We start from the raw sequence: 17,650 nt of genomic DNA on the forward strand, positions 1-17,650 counted from the left end.
TTGAGAAGATGCCTCCATAAGAATGGCTTACAGGCATGTCTATGGGGCATTTTCTTCATTGATAGAAGACCCAGATCACCATGGGCATCCTGCCCCTGATCCTGAATTCTCTTAAGAAAGCAGACCGAGCAAGCCAGTAAGCCACGTTCCTCCAAGGTCTTTGCTTCCGTTCCTGCCTCCAGCCAGGTTCATGCCTTCTGCCCTGGCTTCCCTGGGATGATGGTCTACAACCTGTAAGTTTTGGTCTGGTACTCTCACAGCAATAGAAAGCAAACTAGTCAAACCCCTAAGCCAGGAACCCTGTGCACCAAGCTACTGGGCAGTACAGGCTGTGTTGGTGGGCTCTCACACTGTGGTCCTTGACTCCAAAACTCGTGGCATCTGCTTTTCTTTACAGGAGAGAAATTGTTTACCCAAGCAGAGGATGTGGAGAAGGCAGATAGACAGTTCTGGGATAAGCTCTCTCCAGGGATAAACTCCAGGGAGATCAGCCCCGCCCTTTAGGACACGCCCCGGCCAGACCCGTGCCACGCCCCCAACGGACCCTCCCCCAGAGCTGCACCCTATCCAGAGCCCTCACTCACCACAGAACACGCCCCGCCCAAAAGCCAACCACACCCCTCTGAGAGCGCGAGCCGATCCTCAGGGAGCCTGACCCTTTCAGCTTTCCAAAGCCCAGCCTCTCCTCCTTAGCAACCGACAGGACTCTTTCACCTTAGCAACTACTACAGCTTCCACCATGGCTGAAGAGGAAGTTCCTGCGACGACCGAAAAAGTTCTGAAGATACAGAGGGTATTCATAAACCATCTGGACACCTATAGCAGCGGAAACATAGGAAAGGTGAGCGGTGACCCGAGCCAAACTGGCCCTCAACCCTCAGTGTGTGTCCCTGGTCTATCTCCACAGCAAAGGCCTGCATCACTGGCTGTTAGGAGCCTCCCCGGGGGAAGAAGATTCCAATCCTAGCACATCAGTGCCTCCAGGACCTGTCCCTAAGCAGGCGTGACCCATGTTCTTTCCTAATAACGCAGGTGTTTTGGCTATGGTGAAAATGAGGCTCAAGAGAGAAAAGGGCTTGCACAAATCATATAGGTATTATGGGCGGGACCTGGAGCACACAAAGTGTAAGTCCCGCCATTATGTCATCCAGGAAACATCCATCTAGCGTTTTTTTTTTTTTTTTAAAGATTTATTTATTATATGTAAGTACACTGTATCTGTCTTCAGACACTCCAGAAGACAGAGTCAGATCTCGTTATGGATGGTTGTGAGCCACCATGTGGTTGCTGGGATTTGAACTCCAGACCTTCGGAAGAGCAGTCGGGTGCTCTTACCCACTGAGCCATCTCACCAGCCCCCATCTAGCGTTTTTTTTTTTTTTTTTTTTTTTTTTTTTTTTTGGTTTTTCGAGACAGGGTTTTTCTGTATAGCCCTGGCTGTCCTGGAACTCACTTTGTAGACCAGGCTGGCCTCGAACTCAGAAATCCGCCTGCCTCTGCCTCCCGAGTGCTGGGATTAAAGGCGTGCGCCACCACGCCCGGCTCCATCTAGCGTTTTTAAGCATCTGTTTTGTGCTAGGCACAATTTCTGACCAGGTCCCATTAAGCTTCCTTACTTCCAGGAAGGGTATGGAGATGACTTAGCAGGAGACCTTACTTGAGACACAAGTGTGAGGACCTGAGGTTCTGACCCCCATCATCTATGGAGAAAGTGAGCAAGTAGTGTTCTACCTCTAGCATAAACACACACACACACACACACATGATCCCAAGAGAGAACCTAGGAGCTGTCATTCTAAATTGTTCATCCAAAGACAGTCATGTTTTAGGGGCTGGAGACCCAGGTTCAATTCCCAGCACTCATATGGCAGTCCAGATTGTCTGTAACTCCAGTCCAAGATGATCTGATGCCTCTTTTGGCTTCTGGGGGTACATTGCATGCACATGGCATACGAGTGCACACACGCACACACACATGCCCTCACAAACACACACACACATGCACATAAAATAAAAATAAATCTTAGCACACACCTGCAGAGGCCCTGCCATTGAGGACTCTGGATCCCTTGGGTTGAGGCCTTGGGTTGAGGAATCTGCAGGCTTGTGGGAAGTCAAAGGTAATGAGGTACCCTCGCCCTCGCTGCACTGCTAATTAAGTAGCAGAGGGGATTAGACCTCAGGCTTCCTGCCTCCCAAGATAGTTAAAAATGAGTGTGGAAACAAACCCCCTAGTGACTCATTAAAGCAAATCACCAGATGACCAGTTGTGGCGTAATTAAATTCTGGCGTGGATTATCAAGGGGTGGTAGCCTGCTGGACGGCTCTACAACTGTAGCACTGGATTAGGCAGAAAGGGATGTGAACGGAAGCTCATGTTCTCCACTGGACAGAAAGCTTTCATCCGAGCAAGCAACGCTGAGTGTAAGGATGCAGAAGAGAATGGTGTGAAGATACCAGAGGCAGCTCTTTCACAGCTGGGCATGCATTTTATAAGAGTTAGTTTTTTCCTCTTTCTTTCTTTCTTTCTTTTTTCTTTTCTTTCTTTTTTTTTTGTTTTTTGGTTGTTTGTTTGTTTGTTTTTTGTTTTGTTTTGCTTTGGGGGTTGTTTTTTGTTTTTTTTTTTGGTTTGTTTGTTTGTTTGTTTGTTTGTTTTTTCGAGGCAGGGTTTCTCTGTATACCTCTGGCTATCCTGGAACTCACTTTTGTAGACCAGGCTGGACTCGAACTCAGAAATCCACCTGCCTCTGCCTGGGATTAAAGGCGTGTGCCACCTAGACTGTCTAGTTACCTTCTTTCTTTTCTTTTTCCAGTTGTTTTGTTTTGTTCTCTTATGGTCTCGGTTGTTCTGGTTCCATAATGGTGATTGGGTTGTTGTTGGTTTTTTAATTGACCCTGGACTGAGATAGAGGTTTTTGCATTACAGATTGAGTCTTTAAAGATAAGTAACTAAATCTTAGCACTGTTTTATGCTTCAGTAAGAGCGGCCACTGGCCCCTTGTGTCCTCTGAGCGCGTCACTGTGGTTAGTCCCAAAGGGGAAGCACTGTAAGCAAAGTAAATGAAGTCAAATCCTAGAGAGCAGCATTAGAGCAGCATCGGATAAGAGAGGGCTGCAATCCCGCAGTGCCAGCATTCAAAAACTGAGGCTAGGGCTTGGAAAGATGGCTTGGTGGTTAAGAGCTCTGACTGCTCTTCTGAAGGTCCTGAGTTCAATTCCCAGCAACCACATGGTGGCTCACAACCATCTGTAATGAGATCTGGTGCCATCTTCTGGAGTGTCTGAAGAGAGCAACAGTGTACTTACATATATTAAATAAATAAATAAACAAAAACAAAAACCTGAGGCTAGCCTGGGCTACATAGCGAGCAATTGTCTACAAAAAAAGTAAGGAGTAAATAGCTCATCAATTTTTAGACGCTTGAAAGTATCTCAGTGGTAGAGCATTTGCCTAGCATGTGAGAAGCCCTGTGTTTTTTTTTTTTTTTTTTTTGGTTTTTCGAGACAGGGTTTCTCTTTATAGCTCTGGCTGTCCTGGAGCTCACTTTGTAGACCAGGCTGGCCTCGAACTCAGAAATCCGCCTGCCTCTGCCTCCCGAGTGCTGGGATTAAAGGCGTGCGCCACCACGCCCGGCTCCAAGCCCTGTGTTTAATACACACCATAACCATAATAATTTATATTGATTGCATATTAAACTGATAAATAATGTGTTTGGGTTTATTAGATCAAATAGAACATTTAAGGGCTAACTAATGGCTGTGGTAGTGACCTTGGCTAGCACATGCAAGGAACTACATTTGATCCCCAGTACTAAAATAAAGTTTTAAAATTGATTTCATTGGTTTTTCATTATTCAGATGTAACCATTAGACAGTTTTAAAGATGGCTCAGCAGGTAAGAGCACTGACTGCTCTTCTAAAGATCCTGAGTTCAAATCCCAGCGACTACGTGGTGGCTCACAACCACCCATAATGAGATCTGACGCCCTCTCCTGGCAGGTCTGAAGATAGCTACAGTGTACTTATGTATAATAAATAAATCTTTGGGCCAGAGTGAGCAGGGACTGAGAGAGCAGAGTTGATTGGAGCGAGCAGGGTCAACTGGAGTGAGCAGGGTTGACCAGAGTGGGCAGAGGTCCTAAAATTAATTCCCAACAACCACATGACCGAGCAGTGGTGGCGCACGCCTTTACTGCCATCACTTGGAAGGCAAAGGCAGGAGGATTTCTGAGTTTGAGGCCGGCCTGGTCTACATGAAGACTCACAACCATCTGTATAGCTACAGTGTACTCACATACATAAAATAAATGAATAAATCTTTAAAAAAAAAAGAAAGAAAGAAAGAAAAGAATAGTCCGTTTTAAGCTGGGGTGTTGCTGAGCCAACAGGGTGCTTGCTACCTACCAGGCACAAAACAGGTATGGTGGTGTGTAACTGTGTGGCAGTCAGGAGGTGGAGGCAGGAGCATTAGGAGTTGAGGTCATCTTTAGCTATATAGCAAGTTCAAGGCCAACCTAAAATAAGATGTTGCTTCAAGAAAGAAAGGAAGGAAGAGAGACAGAGAGAGAGAAAGAGAGAGAGAGAGAGAGAGAGAAGGAAAGAAAGAAAGAAAGATGGGGGTGGGGTGTTAAAGGATAAGCAAACTGATTTTTTTCTTTTTTTTCTTTTTATGTTGTTTTTTGAGACAGGGTTTCTCTGTGTAGCCCTGGCTGTCCTGGAACTCACTCTGTAGACCAGGCTGGCCTCAGAGATCTGCCTACCTCTGCCTCCTGAGTGCTGAGACTAAAGGCACGTGCCACCATCCCAGCAGACAAAATGATTTTAAATCACCCCAGGGGCTCATACATATTGTATATCTGTGTTCCAATTGAACAAGACAAACATTTGCACCAGAGCCCAGCTCTGCCTACTGCTAAAGCAAGCAGTTGCTGAAACTCTCTGCACCTGTGTCACCAGCTATCGAATGTCCCATCATATGGGTTCCCTTGGTCAAAACTCCACTTAGCACCAGGGACGTTTCTGCTCTCTTGCAGTTCCTAGCTAACTGTGTCGCTGGGGCTTCACTGGAAGAGATTGGAGAAGAGGAGGAGGAAGAGGACGAGACAAAGTCAGCTGCAGCTCCAGAAGCCCCCACTACAAAAGTGAAGGAAGGCACCTTCCAGATCGTGGGCACCTTGGCCAAGCCAGAGAGCGTCAAGCCAGACTTCGCTGTGGAGGCTTACAAGGTAAGCCCCCGTGGCTTTCCCTAGGACTTGATGAGGGCAGGACCCCTTTGGTGCCAGCTCCTTAGCAGTCTGTTACCAGTCCCTGCCATCTCAGTTCTTCTGTTCTGCAGGCCAGCTCCATGACGGGACATGGGAAATGTCTGTTTTAAGTAAGTTATTTATTTGTATTGTATGTACTTGGGTGGTTTTTGGCTGCATGAATGTCTGTGTGAGGGCATCGAATCTTCTGGAGCAGGAGCCACCAACAGTTGTGAGCCATGTGGATACTGGGAATTGAACCCTGGTTGTCTGGAAGAGCAGACAGTGCTCTTAACCTCTGAGCCATCTCTCCAGCCATTATCTTTCTTTCTTCCTTTTTTCCTTTCTCCCTTCCTTCCTTCCTTCCTTCCTTCCTTCCTTCCTTCCTTCCTTCCTTCCTTCCTTCCTCCCCTCCTTCTCCCTACTTTCTTTTTTAATCTTTGTGCTTCACCCTTGTGCACAAGTGTAGTTGTGCACATGCCACAGTGCACATGCAGAAGTCAGAAGACGTAGTCTGCCTTGCAGGGTTGCTTTGGGGGTTTTTGCTGCCTACGCTAGGTGAGCTGCTCCACGAGCTTCCAGGAATTCTGTGTCAGCCTGCCGTCTGCCTCTCCACACTCCTGCATACATCTCGATGCACGCCACCACAAGCAGCTCAACCTGGGTGCTTGGGACCAGAGCACAGGTCCTCAATATTGTGTGGCAAGTGCTTCCCTTACTGGGCCTTTTCCCCAGCCCAGGACACACCTTTCTACTGTGACAGAGAATACTACAATGTCTCTACTTTAAATTTGGGGCCAAAGCAAAGAATTTAAATGAGGTATTCTTGGAAGAGATTGCTCTAGTCTTTACCTACAAACTCATAACAATCTCTCTATGGAGGCCCTGTGAATATAGCTTACAGGAAAGAGGGATGGTGTAGGGTATTGAGCTCCTGGGAACTTGATACCTTGCATCACTCTGCCTACAGAGCAGCTGTGCAACCTTCACCTGACAATTGGACCCTGTGCTCACTGGGAGACATTTTTGTACCCCTAGAAGAGGTGCTTTCTCTCCCAGGGTAACCTCTCTGTCTACCTGGGTCTCCACTCTCTGAACCCACTGTAAATCTCTGTGCACCCAATAACCTGTCCACGCCTAAAGATTTAACTCATTGGCCTATTGTGCTGGCTAGTCTTATATCAACTTGGCACACAAACTAGAGTTATCTGAAAGGAGGGAACCTTAATTGAGAAGATGCCTCCATAAGATCCCAGCTGTAGGGCATTTTCTTAATTAGTGATTGATGTAGGGAGAGTCCAGCCTATTGTGGGTGGTGTCATCCCTGGGCCACTGGTTCTTCTGGGTTCTATAAGGAAACAGAATGAGAAAGCCATGGGTAGTAAGCCAGTAAATGACGCTCCCCTCCATGGCCTCTCCATCAGCTCCTGCCTCCAAGTTTCTGCCCTGTTTGAGTTCCTGTCCTGGCTTCTTTCAATGATAAGCTACAATATGGAAGTGTAAGCCAAATGAACCCTTTCCTCCCTGACTTGTTTTTGGTCATGGTGTTTCATCACAGCAACAGAGACCCTAACTGAGATATGTACATCAATTACAAGCAAAAAGTGAGAAAGGTGTGACTGAGATCTGTCCCGAAGCTGGTCCTGGTAGCTCACACCTGTATTCCAGCACTTAGACAAAAACAAAAGAATGCCATGGTCAAGTTCACTCAGTACAAATGGTGCGCCAGCCGCCATCTGAGAGCCAAGTGTTCTAGTATGTGAGCTCATGCAGCCAACTGGAATTCAAAGATCTGTCTTCAAGTAAAGTTGCAGACTGGAGTAGTAGGAATTAGGAGGTCAACACATATTGGTGGTTTGAATGAGAATGGCCCTGCATAGGCTCGTGTATTTGGTTTTGTTTTGTTTTTTTGTTTTTGTTTTTTCAAGACAGGGTTTCTCTGTATAGCCCTGGCTGTTCTGGAACTCACTTTGTAGACCAGGCTGGTCTCGAACTCAGAAATTTGCCTGCCTCTGCCTCCCAAGCCGGGCTAGGCTCGTGTACTTGAATGCTTGGTTCCTAGCTGGTGGAACTGTTTGGGAAGGATTAGGGGGTGTGGCTTTGTTGAAGGAGGTGTGTCACTGGGCTTTGAGGCTCCAGTCTCTTTCTCTCCACCTCCTAGTTATGGACCAAGTGTAGGCTGTCAGCTACAGCTCCAGTGCCATGGCTGCCTGCCTATTGCCGTGCTCCCTGTCATGGTGGACAAGGGCTTTAACAATCTGAAACTATAAGCCAGCCCCAATTAAATTTTTTCTTTTATCAGTTGCCACAGTCATGGTGTCTCTTCACAGCATCATTAGAACACTGACTAAGACAATATCCTCTCAGGGAGAGGAGACAATTTAACCCATGTTATCAGCCTTTTAGAGGGTCTTTTTCTTGGATGAATGTAGAAGGGGGAGCACACAGCCAGAACACAAGGTGAGAGCATCAAGACAGAGATGGGCTGGGCGTGGTGGCGCACACCTTTAATCCCAGCACTCAGGAGGCAGAGGCAGGCAGATTTCTGAGTTCAAGGCCAGCCTGGTGTACAGAGTAAGTTCCAGGACAGCCAGGACTATACAGAGAAATCCTGTCTTGAAAAGACAAACAAACAAACAAACAAAAAAGACATTTGGGGGGCTAGAAAGATGGCTCAGTGGTTAGGAGCACTGACTGCTCTTCCAGAGTTCCTGAGTTCAATTCCCAGCAACCACATGGTGGCTCACATCCATCTTTAATGGGATCCTATGCCCTCTTCTAGTGTGTCTGAAGGCAGCTACAGTGTAATCACATATATTAATTTTAAAATAAATCTTAAAAAAAAGACACTGGGATCTTGTGCCTGGTTATAGTCACCTAAGCAAATTAGGGTAAATGAATGCCAAAGATCCTGAATGAGCCTGGAGAAACATGTAGACACACACACGTGTGTGCGGAAAATGGAAGGCAGTGTTGGGTGTCTTCCTCAGGAGCGTTGTCTTCTTCCTCTGGGACAGTCTCTCGCTGGCCTGCTGCTCACCCGGGAGGCTAGGCTGGCTCAGCTGTCTCCCCAGCCTCTGTTTTGCAATTTCTTTTTTTTTTTTTTTTTTTTTTAAATCTAGCTGCAAGGCATTTTCTTTTTTTTTTTTTTTTTCTTTTTTTTAAAGATTTATTTATTTATTATATGTAAGAACACTGTAGCTGTCTTCAGACACTCCAGAAGAGGGCGCCAGGTCTCGTTGCGGATGGTTGTGAGCCACCATGTGGTTGCTGGGATTTGAACTCTGGACCTTTAGAGGAGCAGTCGGGTGCTCTTACCCACTGAGCCATCTCACCAGCCCTGTTTTGCAATTTCTAAAATCCCCCACCCCAGGCTGTTTTCAATGACGTCTTTGTCACGTGTGAACTGCACACCAAAGAGAGCAGAGATTTCAGTGGCATAGAAGTACTTCTGCAAAGGCTCCCCATGGGACTCTCCCAGGGTAGGGGCTGCGGAGGGGCACATTGCCCTGTTGACCTGTTTGATGCAGATGGACTGTTGCTTTGCTTTTCAGGGCATCTCCCGGGAAGACCTGCTCTCGCATCTCATGGAGTGTGATGCTGTCATCTATAACATCACGGAGAATGTGCAGCAAGTGGAGGAAGCCTTGTGGGCAGTCTCCGGTCAGTGAGCTCTGAGGAACATTGCTATAGCTAGCTGGGGTAGAAAGCACTCAGCCCCGAGCTGCAGTCTGAGTCCCTGGTTAACTCTATAATCACAAGGGGCACTGTTTATACCCACTTTGAGAGTCCCAGAAGAACTGGTCTGAGAAGTGCCTAAAAGTTCGAAGTGTGTGCTAATGAATGGACCTGGGGGTGGGGACCCAGGGGTCTCCTGGGGTGTGTTGTGTGTTTGTTTGCTTGGTGTTTCTTTGTATCTTGAGACAGGGTCTTACTGTGCAGCCCCACCTCTGCGATGGTTTGTATATGCGTGGCCCAGGGAGTAGCACTATTTAGAGGTGTGGCCGTGTGTGTGTGTGTGTGTGTGTGTGTGTGTGTGTGTGTGTGTGTATACACCCACAGAGGCCAAAAGAGGACTGGAACTGGAGTTACAGGCAATTGTTAGCCACTGACTTGGGCACTACAGGAACTGAACTCAGGGCTTCTCCAAGAATATAGCACATGTTCTTAACCAACTGCTGAGCGATCTCGTCCAGCAAGACGTGGTACTCAGGATGCTGAGGCAGGAAGATTAGGATCCTGAAACCAAGCTGCCTATGCAACAAAACTGTCCAAAAAAAGTAGCAAAAAAAGACAGGAAGGGAAAAAGGGAGGAGAGGGATGGAAAGAAGGAAAGACTACAGCACTGGAGACACAGCTCAAACGACGGCTTGCCGTCAGGGGTTCAGTCCCCAGGAGTACACAAACCAGGCACACCCATAACCCTGGCACCTGGAGGGTGCAGACAGAGCCACAAGTCTAAGGTCATCCTTTGCTATGTTGCTATGTTGTTGGCGGCTAGATTAGGGGACAAGGAAAGAGAGAGAGAAAGAGAAACAGTCCTCTATGACACACAGACACACAGTACTTTGTGCCAACACTTCGTTATTTAGACATGTTACGGAATTCTTCTCCCTCTCCGTCTTTCCTGTGTGCTCTGGGAGGAAAGCAGAAAGCATGGAAGAGAGGAATGACTCCCGGCCGGGGCGGGGGTGCATCCAAGGAGTGTGTCTAAGGGGGCACAGGCAGAAGACGTGCAACCTATTATAAGTGTCCCACATTTTTAAAAAGGTGACCCAGTTAGAGCCCTAGACATGTGACACATATTCACAAAAGGGGCCAAAGTGAAGCGCAGTGGAGAGGAAAAGTTAAAAAGGCAAAGTGGAGCAGAAGAGACGATTTCCTTACGAGAGTTAAAAACAAACCGTCAGAGAAACATTTGAAGTTGGTTCAGGCTGAAAGCGTAGCATGGTGTCCCCAGGCTTAGTTCAGTCCTGCTTCGAGATCTGAGGGTGAGACCCTGCGTTTCCCCAGTGAGGACGCCCACACCACAGGGTGTGATGGTGTAAGGAATCCCCTATGAAGACTGAAATGTGCCTGATGCCCAGAGTGCCAGGACCCTCTGACCTCACTCTGTATACGCCTCAACAAAGTCATACAACAGTCCGACTATTCCAGTGCCGCCATCTGGGATGCTCGGCACAGCCTGTGACAGTGATGCACTCAGAGCCCTTTGCGCATGTCTGTTGTACAGGCTCGTCACGCCTTGTTTGTTCATAAACTCCATTCCCACCTCACCTGTCCTCTCTACCGCAGCCTTTGGGATGCTGAGGTAGAGCCCCCACCCCACGTCCACCCTCCGAGCTGGCTGCAGTGTAAAGGGACGATAGAAATTACCTCCACGCCTGAAGCCCGCTAGGCAGAAATGCCCTCTGTGAAACCCTACAAGGTCTTTACCCTCTGACAAGCTACCTCTTGCAGAGGTCCCCACACTCATTATGGACTGCTCACGAGCACTTGTAAATCCAGCTCCAGGGAGATCTGACACCTCTGAGGACGGCTAGCCCCTGAAGTCATACAAGAATACCCACACCCAAGACACACACACACACATACACACACTAAATGGAATGAACATGTTTTAAACTAGGCAAAAAGAAGAAGAGAAAAGGAAAGAAAGAAAGAAAGAAAGAAAGAAAGAAAGAAAGAAAGAAAGAGGAAAGAAGAGAAGAGAAAAGAAAAGAAAAAAAGCTCTTACATAGATTCCAAAATCTAAATGGCTGCTCTGTTTTTTTTGACCCCGCAGCATTGAATGAAGAAATCAGCCATTTTGAAAAGCGAAAGGTGTTCATTTTGTTGTCAACTGTGATGACATGGGCGAGATCCAAACCCCTGGACCCTGTAAGTAGAACTCGAGTGAGCTGGGTATCCCTGCGCTCCTGAACCCCCTCCCATCTCAAGCATTCAATAGAGTTCGTCAGCCCTAAGGGAATTCATGTTAGGGTCTGGGAGTCGATACACAAACCACGCATACACTAATCTCAGTTAGGCAAGAATAGTTTATTGAACACACACCATAATACTGGACGTTCCAGGTCCACAAGAAGAAAAAACCTAATTGCGGCAACCGTCTGTCAAACAAAAGGGTAGGCTTTTGTTTTTTGTTTTTGTTTGTTTGTTTTGTTTTGTTTTTTATTTCTTTTGAGACAGGGTTTCTCTGTGTAGCCCTGGCTGACCTGGAACTCACTCTGTAGACCAGGCTGGCCTTGAACTCAGAAATCCACCTGCCTCTGCCTCCCAAGTGCTGAGATTAAAGGCGTGCGCCACCACTGCAGGGTAGGCTTTTTATAGGAAGAACCAGGTTCAAAAGTTGGAAGGCAAGTAGTGGAGGGGTACACCATTTTGGGTAACTAGACAATCTTGTCAGCTCACCTTCAAGCTGATTGGTCCCGAGTGAGTACGGAGGGCAGTGGACAGATGCTGAGCAGGGGGATTTCAGAACGCTGAGATAACAGGGTGCAAGGGATTCAACCGTAACGTTTTGGCTTATTAGTAGCATTCTTTAGTGTTAGTGGAAGTGTAACTATGACCTGAATTTCACCTTGTGAGTAACACGTGAGTCTGAATACAAAATGGCTGCAGCTATGTTAGAAGGAGCATGCCTCAACCATTCAACTCTAGGGAAGATTATTATTTTACACACCACCAAAGCCTGGTGAGGTTTGCATGTGTTGTTTAGTTGTTTTGCTTCCGCCGAGACAGCATCTTACCTGGTCCAGGATGCCTCAGACTCACTGTGAGGCCAGGGATAGCTTTCACTTCAGATCCTTCTACCTCTGTACCCAGAGAATTGGGGTTGCAGGCCTTCATGGCCCTATTTAGATTTTTTTTTTTAAAAAAGATGTGTACTGGCTGGTTTTGTGTCAACGTGACACAGGCTGAAGTTATCACAGAGAAAGGAGCTTCAGTTGGGGAAGTGCCACCATGAGATCCAGCTGTAAGGCATTTTCTCAATTAGTGATCAAGTGGGGAGGTCCCCTTGTGGGTGGTGCCACCTCTGGGCTGGTAGTCTTGGTTCTATAAGAGAGCAGGCTGAGCAAGCCAGAGGAAGCAAGCCAGTAAGGAACATCTCTCCATGGCCTCTGCATCAGCTCCTGCTCCCTGACCTGCTTGAGTTCCAGTCCTGACTTCCTTTGGTGATGAACAGCAGTATGGAAGTGTAAACTGAATAAACCCTTTCCTCCCCAACTTGCTTCTTGGTCATGATGTTTGTGCAGGAATAGAAACCCTGACTAAGACAAGCTGTATTCATTTATTTTATGTATGTGAGTACACTGTACCTGTACAGATGGTTGTGAGCCTTTACTGTAACTGTACACCATGAGCCTTCATATGGTTGTTGGGAATTGAATTTTTTTAAAACCTCTGCTTGCTCCGGTCAGCCCCACTCGCTCCAGTCTGCCCTGCTCACTCTGGTCAACTCTGCTCGCTCAGTCCCTGCTCACTCTGGCCAAAAGATTTATTTATTATTATATCTAAGTACACTGTAGCTGACTTCAGGCGCACCAGAAGAAGGCATCAGATCTCATTATGGGTGGTTGAGAGTCACCATGTGGTTGCTGGGATTTGAACTCAGGACCTTGGGAAGAGCAGTATGCTAAGGATCAAACCCAGGGCTTTGTGTATGTTAGACGAGCACTCTGCCACTGAGCCACATTCACAGCTATGACCACCAAGAAGTTTAAATTGCCTCCTGACAGACAGTGACACTACCTAAGGATGCTCTGGTCATGGCCTGACCATATATGTGATAAGGATCCAAGAGGGTTATCTCATTGGTTATTTTTCATTGCTGTGACAGATCAAAAGCAGGTGGAGAAAGGTCTGTTTTGTTGTTTGTTTGTTTGTTTGTTTGTTTTTGAGAAAGGGTCTCACTAGGTACCCTGGCCTGGAACTCACTATGTAAACCAATCCGGCCCTAAACTCAGGGATTTGTCTGCCTCTGCTTCCCTAGTCCTGGCATTAAGGGTGTGTGTCTCCACGGGATGAGTGGGTTTATCTTGTCTCACTGAAGGGATTTGGGTCACCGTGGAGGAGAAAGTGTGGCCGGTCACACCAAGGCTGCCTGCCCTCAGAAAGCAGAGATGAGGGCTGATGCTTCTCCTCTCATTTCATTGAGTCAGGGATCCCGGGATGGTGGCCCCTCCCTCCTCAGGTAGGTCTCAGGCATGCCCGCCCAGCAGTGTCTCTCCTAGATGACTCCAAATATGGACGAGCTGACCATGAAGATGACCTAAATTTACAGTTAGTTATAAAGGAGCTAACGTTCTTACTGCCCGAGGACAACGCAGCCCTCCTCAAGTCCCAGCGCAGCGCATTCCCCAAGTACCTGTGTGACTCTGGCGGACCTAAACCCGCGGTGAGCACAGCACGCATGCGCCAGTCGACCACAGCTGCTACGTAGTGACGAAAGACACGCGCCTTCTTCCGGGCCTGGCTGGCTGGCTGCTTCTTGGTTATCACACTCTGCTGCTCCAGAGCCCTGTGGCTGTGTGACAGCTTCTCACTCAGTGGAGAATCACCCTAGCGTTCTCTTCAAGACTCATCAGATGGTACGATCAATCTAAAGTGATGAGGACATTATAGAGTTCAACACACAAACACACACACACACCTGCCCCAGGGAAAAGACCACCAACTTAACCCGAATTATAATTAGTTAAGTGTATTGATACTGCTAGCGAGACGGGGATCTCTGAGCCAAATGAGAGACTGCCATGCGAAGTGGACTGAGGGAAGGACTTTTAAACGCAAAACTCACAAGAAGACCTTGAGTGTCGGCACAAGCAAGCCAGGAACCGCTGTGCACTGGCGAGATTAGGATGTCAGGGTAACCTCAAAACAGTCCTTGAATGTTTGCCTAAGCAGGTCATGGAAGCAAGCAAAGAAGGAAGAAGCAGTTATACTGTAACAAAGCAGATGGTTTGGCTGTATCTATGGGGGTGGGGGAGGTGTCACTCTGTCAGGGTTGATGGGACATGCCTTCCAGGGACTTGAAGCCAAGACAAATGGTTATTAGGGACCAAGACGAATGACTAGTATAAAATGGAGTTTCCTTAGCCATCAGGACAGTGCAAATGGTGTACCGGGTCTCACACACGCCAGCATTGACAGTGCTTCTCGGCTCTCCAGAGTGGGAAGTTATTGATTACGAGATACATTTTCTTAGCCATTTCCAGCCATGCTGAATCCCGGACTCTGGTCCCTATGCAGCAGGCACCTGCACTGACAGAGCCATCTTGCTAGCCCCCGTTTGTTTTTAAAGTCTAACTGTGTTCTGTGGGTGAACAAAGAACCCAGAGATGATGCTAACTCGGCCAAACTCTCAGAACAAGGATGGCTGACAGGTCCTAGTTGTCACAAATAATAACCAGCTAGCCAGGAGCCCACACAAGTTCCAGGCTGGTGGAACATAGTAAGTAGGCAGTCTGAAAGGTCACCTGCAGACTTGGCTCAGTGGCCCACAATGAAAGTCCCAGCTACACAGGAAGCTGAGGCAACTGGATCATTCCCAGCACAGGAAAAGTTCAGCTCCTGCCTGGGCAACATCGACCCTTGCAGAAAGAATACATCAATAAAACAATTAAAACAAAGGAAGAAGGTCCAGTTCACAGAGTCACCAGATTTCATTTAAAAAGTAAATAAGCCGGGCAGTGGTGGCACATGCCTTCGATCCCAGCACTCAGGGTGGGAAGCAGAGGCAGGCGGATTTCTGAGTTCCAAGACACCCTGGTCTACAGATTGAGTTCCAGGACAGCCAGGACTACACAGAGAAACCCTGTCTCAAAAAACAAAACAAAACAAAAACAATAATAATTATCATAATAATAAATAGATAAACAAGAGTGAAGCCATGGTGTGTGAGCTCAGTAGTTACCATATCTGTTCACGAACCAGTCAGAATTTCCAGAAATGCCAATGCCTTTTTATACATAACAAGGAAAGGTTACAATGTCGGAAGGAGAAGAGCTGCTCACTCAGCATCTATCAGAAAAGGAAATGATCACTTCCCTCAGCAGCAAGGAACTAGCCCACCCCCACCCCTTACCCTCCTTCCCCCCACCCTCCTACCCTGCCCATCCCCACCAGTGAAAAGTGGACTTAAAGCACTCTGGAGTCAGGAGGTAGAGGGTTATTTCAAGCCTAAGAATTCTGGGCTAGCCCACACAACACAAAGGTCTCACTTGGCCTTGTCCTGGCTTCCTGGGTTGGTTTGTTTGTTTGTTTGTTTGTTTTGTCATTTGTGTCATTTTGTGTTTTTATGTAAAATACACCTCACTGTGCTGATGTTGTTGTAGTAGTAGTAATGAAATTTAAGGACTAAAGGTGAATAGCCCAAAAACCAGTACCAAAGGTTCACAGCACAGAGCCAGGTCCTAAAGGCAAAAACTGAATTGACGACCATGACTGGTTTCAGTCACAGGCTTCCATGCAGCTGGCTAGACTGAGACCCGTCCCCTTTCTTTAGTGAAAACATGTGGCTAGAGTATCTTGCAGTCCACCTTGTAAAATGTGACTGTTTCTGCTGCAGACACAGGGGCTGACAATGGGGTAAGCCTAGAACAGTCATAGCGGGCAGACTGGTCATGTTTGCCAGGGCTGTGGAGCTCCAAGGCTCCATCCTTCCTGTACCCCTAGATGGTCTCCACAGCAGGCAGCAGCCACCATAGTCCAGGAAACTTAAAGCTGAACCTTGGGCTAGAAAGATGGATGCTTCTAGATCATTCTCTTTCCAGACTCAGTGCGAGTTTGATTGCTAAGGTCAGCAAATAAAAGTGCATACAAGAGCAGTCAGCTCAGTTTATATTTCCGGTAAGTAGTGACTAAGTTTTAGCACAAATATTATTTCAGGGCACATAATGTAAAAGTGTATTCATTTGTTTATCTTGTTGTCCCATTTATTTCTTCCAAATCTGGCAGCCCTGTCTATGGGTTGGACACGTCGATGAAAAAGAACAGCCGATTGTGTGATATGTAATTTGTCCAGGATATGCCACTTCTGCAAAATGATGGAGTCCCTACAGTTACCTTCACAAACTAATTTTCTGTCTTTCTGCTAAGAGAATCCCTGGTACTGGGGTTGCCCCAGCCCCATTCCCATCCACTCATCCATCCACTCATCCATCCATCCATCCATCCATCCATCCATCAACCAGTTTGTCAGCCAAAGCTCCTAATTCATCACTGAAAGTGCACCACCAGCCTATCTAGTAATAGTATCCATGGCAACTCTCTAGCCCCAGGCTCAGCTGTCAGCATCCCCAAGCATGAAAACCTCTGGATGACTGTTCCGGGCTGTGGATTCTGTCTTGGGATGGGTTTATCTTCTCGGCCAATCAAAGCATTAAAGGGGAAGAAAGAAGTATTGTTAGAAATCTCAGAGTCCCAGCAGAGCCATCATATGACCACTGGGAAATGGGACTCCCTGCTGGGGCTCATTCATAAAAGAATTTCTGAGTGGACACAAGCAGAGGCGTGAGGACAGTGTACCAGTTTAAAAGGAAAGCGCTAGAGTGGGCAAACGTTAAACCTCAGAGCTGCCAGGAAGGGAAGAAGGATAAATAAAAGGAGCAAAGCCAGGCAGCTGGAGCTGAGGCGGCACGGAGGTCGGCTGCCTGGAGGTAAGCGAGGAGGAGAGTCTTAGAAACTCAGTAACAGAATAGGCGATTGGGGAGCTTCGAAAGCACCCGTCGGTTCTGACCCATATCTGAAGGAAGAGAAGGAAAAGAAATAGCACGCAGATCCACGTGGTGGGGGCTCTGGGGACTGCACTAGAGGGCCAGAACTCTGGAAAGGAAAAAACGCTTTATCTCAAGGTGAACTCTCCTTCCTAGGTGTTTCCCTAGAGGTGACACCTAGGTCCTTGACCTGTCCCATTGGATTAACCCTTAAGGAGAATCGGGTGGTGGTGGTGCACACCTTTAATCCCAGCACTTGGGAGGCAGAGGCAGGCAGATTTCTGGGTTTGAGGCCAGCCTGGTCTACAGAGTGAGTTCCAGGACAGCCAGGACTTTACAGAGAAACCCTGCCTCGAAAAAAACAAAACAAAAACAAAAGCAAAACCCTTAAGGAGGTGTGCTAGCTAGTCCTATGTCAACTGGACACACAAATTAATCTGAAAAGAGGGAGCCTCATGTGGGAAGATACCACCATAAGATCCAGCTGTTGGGCATTTTCTTAATTAGTGATTGGTGGACACGGACCTAGTCCATCGTGGGTGTTCCAATGGTCCTGGGTTCTATAAGAAAACAGGCTGTGTATACCTGTTAGCAGCACCCCTCCAAACCCTCTGCATCAGGGTTCTGCCCTGCTTGAGTTTCTGTCCTGACCTCCTTGATGATGAACAGCAATATGGAAGAATAAGCCAA

General features: G+C 47.4%; 1 protein-coding gene across 2 annotated transcripts in view; it reads left to right on the forward strand.

Moving 5' to 3' along the window:
* The first annotated feature begins 637 nt into the window (after positions 1-637).
* The window catches only part of Ak7 (adenylate kinase 7), a 73,559-nt gene continuing 56,546 nt past the window's right edge, over positions 638-17,650 (forward strand). For both annotated transcript variants that reach the window (XM_021179123.2, XM_021179124.2), the window contains exons 1-4: positions 638-841; positions 5,034-5,225; positions 8,798-8,906; positions 11,029-11,123. In XM_021179123.2, coding sequence (XP_021034782.1) covers positions 740-841; positions 5,034-5,225; positions 8,798-8,906; positions 11,029-11,123 — 498 coding nt within the window. In that variant the 5' untranslated portion in view covers positions 638-739. The remainder of the gene's footprint in view (positions 842-5,033; positions 5,226-8,797; positions 8,907-11,028; positions 11,124-17,650) is intronic.

This window comes from Mus caroli, unplaced genomic scaffold (genome assembly GCF_978045245.1).
Source record: "Mus caroli unplaced genomic scaffold, Mus_caroli_1 scaffold_14, whole genome shotgun sequence".
Taxonomy (NCBI): Eukaryota; Metazoa; Chordata; class Mammalia; order Rodentia; family Muridae; genus Mus; species Mus caroli.